The 3,879-nt window shown below is 47.5% G+C and overlaps 1 protein-coding gene across 1 annotated transcript; it reads left to right on the top strand.

The window, feature by feature from the left end:
* Nucleotides 1-988: 988 nt before the first annotated feature.
* CALHM3 (calcium homeostasis modulator 3) lies at nt 989-3,214 on the top strand (the record flags this gene model as incomplete). Its single annotated transcript, XM_079535932.1, has 3 exons — nt 989-1,275; nt 1,715-1,970; nt 2,762-3,214. 3 exons carry the CDS (start codon nt 989-991, stop codon nt 3,212-3,214), a joined length of 996 nt encoding a protein of 331 aa, XP_079392058.1.
* Nucleotides 3,215-3,879: the final 665 nt, after the last annotated feature.

Raw genomic sequence — 3,879 nt, 5'->3', positions numbered from 1 at the left:
CCCAGATCACAGCAGTGCACGATAATTGCCACAAGACATTCTTTATGGACTTCTAACACCCAGGCCAGGTGACTGTTCTGAAGAAGTAAGACTCCCTTGCATCTTCCAGCATCCAGAGGACAGAGAATGCTTGCTACTCTTTCCATAATTTTTTTTTTTTAATTTTTTTTTTAGCTGTAAGGAAATATTCAGCCTTTTCTATATTTTTGCTCAAGAGTGCTGGAAAAGCAAAATGATTTCTCTAAAGTAATCATTCTACAACACACGTAAAATTTTCCCTACCCCAGTCAGCACATAAACACAGAGCCATTAAATGAGAATCCCAACAAGCATTAAAGCCTTTTGGAAGCAGTGTCACTGGCAGGCAGAGCTGCACGACACACAACACCAGCAGAGGCTTTAGAAGCAAACACAACTATTTTCTCACTACAACACCCTCTCTTATACCAGGTGGTATCTTTCATCATTCACCTGCTTCAACACCAGCATCATTTATAGGAAATGTGAGCTGCCCCAGTGCAAAGGTCTCAGATACTGATGTGAGTATGCCAAAAATGTCTTTGCAGTACAAAGCTTTTGCCACAAGGTGCCGTTCCAGATTGGGAAAGCCATCAGTTCTCGCAGCCGCTGGACTGCAGCGTTGGTCCTTTCAGGCAATTTTCATTTAGGGAAATCTGTTTGAGTGGTAATGGGATGGGCTCAAAGCCAAGCGTGCTCTTCCTGCCTCCTCCCTGTACTCCCAGGGCTGGGGGACTGCTTCACCAAAAAGAATCAGTGGCAGCTGTGGTGAAGACCAGCAAATTGGACTCGCTTCCTTTCCCCTGATCAGATACAGAAACTACCAACTGCCATACTAGAAGATAGCACGGGGTGAAAGAAGGAGCTTTGAAAGCTGTGCATCCTCTTCCATTCTCTTCATCCCCAAGGGAGCAGAGAGGGGAAGGAAGGGAAACAGTTTCCTTGGAGAAGAATTGGCTAAAAGAGCAGAATGGACCGCTTCCGGATGATCTTCCAGTACTTCCAGTCCAACTCAGAGTCTGTAATGAACGGAATCTGTGGGCTGTTAGCCCTGGCTAGTGTAAAGATTTATACCTGCCTTGACTTCAGCTGCCCCTGCCTGCCCCACTACAACATGGCATACGGCTTGGGGATCATGTTTGTGCCCCCCATCGCCCTCTTCCTCTGCGGCCTCATCCTCAACAGACAATCTCTGGTGATGATGGAGGAGTGGAGGCGGCCACAGGGACACAGGAGGAAGGACATGGCTGTCATCAGGTGGGGTTTGCACCAGGAGCAGAGCCCTCCCTTCCACTTCTCCTCTATCCTGTCTTCTCTCTGTATTTTTCTTCCTCCTGGTAAGTCAACTTCTTCTAAATTCATCTCCACACTTCGCCCCACGAGTGTGGAGTCTGGGACATGGTCAGTGCATGCGTGGGTTTTCCACCAGGGCATAAATGTGCAAGATGATATGCTTGTATGTGCAAAAAGAGTACCATTACCATTGTGGTCATTCTTTATCAACAGCATTGTGATTGCCTTCCCTTCAGCTCAGTTATTGCAGACATACCAGTAAAATGGCAAGGAGAACCAGTTTCACCCTTTTACAGACAAACCATTGTCCAGAACAGAGGTCACACACAGCACAGTGAGAATGACTTTGAAGAAATGGGATTTCTCAGAGAGAAGCTGAGCTCCTGTCTCTCTTTTTCTTCAGGTACATGTGCTGCTCCATCATGCAGCGAGCCATGGTTGCCCCAGCTGTTTGGATCGTGGTTACCCTCCTGGATGGCAAATGCCTGATCTGTGCCTTCAGCAGCTCTGTAGACCCCAAGAAGTTTGTGGGCTTTGCCAATGCCACCCTGGCACAGGCACAGGAGATGCTCACCAGGGTGCCCTGCAAGGAGGATGAGCTGATGAGGAACAGCACATCCCGCAGGGCAGTGTCCAGGTACCTGCACTGCTGGTCCCAGGTGAGTGGCTACCAGCTCAGCCCCATGGTAGGGATGTGCTCAGGGCACCCACTCTTCATTCAGCACAGCTTTGCTGGGGTCTCGCTGGGAGTAGGCCTGCTCTTTGCTGTCTTACACCCCAAAACACCACTGCCCTCAGTGACAATCTCCAAAGTTACCTCAGAAGAGAAAAAGAAGGAAGGAAAGTTTTTGGTTTTGTTTTTTTTTATTAACATAATTTTGCTTCTAAAAGAACCAGCACATTCTAAACCCATTTAATAAAAAGCAGGTTGTGAAGAATATCAGAGCCTGCTAACACCCTGCCTGCTTAGAACCAAAGAAGTTTTCTAACTTGGCAGGTAGGAGCTACTGCTTTAAGGACAGTGAAAGCTGAGACAGGTGAAAGCAGTTTGCTCAGGAACAATGTGAGAGCGGGACACCTGGCTTCAGAGCATGTATAGATTGCAGGTGGCTCTCAGTGGAGATAAGCGGGTGCCAGCAGAAGAGCATCAAATCCCCTTTATCTGAGGCTCCCATGCTTAAAACAAATGCTCCAGACTTCTTGCAAAGAGTTATTCTACTGAAGTACTGATGCACAGATAAATGTCATGTATTCACTGGGAAGGGGTGACAGCATCCCTAGCACTCTCAGCCTAAATGCAGTTTCAGGAGCTGGGTTTAAGGGACAGATAAAGACAGGAGACCCAATGCACAATTACACGAAGTCCTTTCTCAGCAGTACAAGCAAACGGCTTGTGTCTGTCCTTATGCTTATGTTGATCCTGTTCCTCTGCTTATTTCTTATCACCCAGGCCCTCGGCTGGAGCATTTTGTTGATCCTCATCATAGCTGTTTTCCTTGCCCGCTGGCTCACACCTTGCTTCAACCAGGCTGCCCTCCTCCAGACACGTCACTGGAGTAACTACATCGACATCGAGCAGAAGATTTTTGAGGAAACCTGCTGTGAGCACAGCCGGCTCTTTGCTCACCAATGTATCCTTCACTTCTTTGAAAGCATGCGGAAAGAAATCAGACAGCACAGCTTTGACTTGCCTGGAGAGAATGAGAGAGAGGAAGATCTTCTCCGGGGCATCACAGACCACAATCAGGTGAACAAACTTCTGAAAATGTGGTACTATGAGAAACCTCCCTTGGATGTAAGCCAGGTGATCCACAGACATCCTCTGGAGCAAGAGAGATCTCCTCCACCCTGGGCAGGTAGCTGCAGTGCCAGGTCTAAATTCACCCAGCACACCCATATGTGAAGAGGAGGTTGTCCTGAAGTCAATCCAGGTGTGTCTAGCAGATGGATGGCCAAAGTGCTCACCTCTTCTTCCAGAACCCCAGGTCCAAAGGCTGGGCTCTGGGGCAACCAGCAGAACGTCCTAGCAGAATTAGTAAGACTCAGCTCCCAAAATCCCAGAGTTCCAGAATCACCGGAGTCAGCATTCACGACAGTACTCATCCAAGGGCTCTGAATTGTGCTTTTGTTATCTTGAAGAGTTTGTAGCTGTGACAAAGCCCTTCTGGCTGGGCTGGTTGGTGTTCAGAAGGCTTTGCATGCACCAGCATCATGCCGTGGACAGGACACACCTGGTTTTTACACACTTGTAGATTTTAGCCCAAACCAATCTACCCAAAGGATCATCCTTACATCTCTGGGCATAACCATCCTTAGTTTCAGCACCATTTGAATGTAAGCTCTGAGCCTCTAATGCCAATTACTTTCTCATCCACTCTTTCTAGCCTCTGTTTTAGATGTTTATCATGATATGGGTTTGACTGATGTATCTGTCCAGCAGTGCTGCTTGGTTGCATTAAAATTCTTACTGTAAACCCCATGCTGCATTGTTCTCCCTTCCCTCATCTCTGTTCCCCATCTTTTCATGCCATTATGAACTTTTCTGACTTTGATTTAAAAAAATCAGCT

Source organism: Tetrao urogallus (genome assembly GCF_951394365.1).
Source record: "Tetrao urogallus genome assembly, chromosome: 5".
Classification (NCBI taxonomy): Eukaryota; Metazoa; Chordata; class Aves; order Galliformes; family Phasianidae; genus Tetrao; species Tetrao urogallus.
The sequence above is the reverse complement of the archived record's forward strand: the minus strand, read 5'-3'. Positions and strand labels throughout refer to the sequence as shown.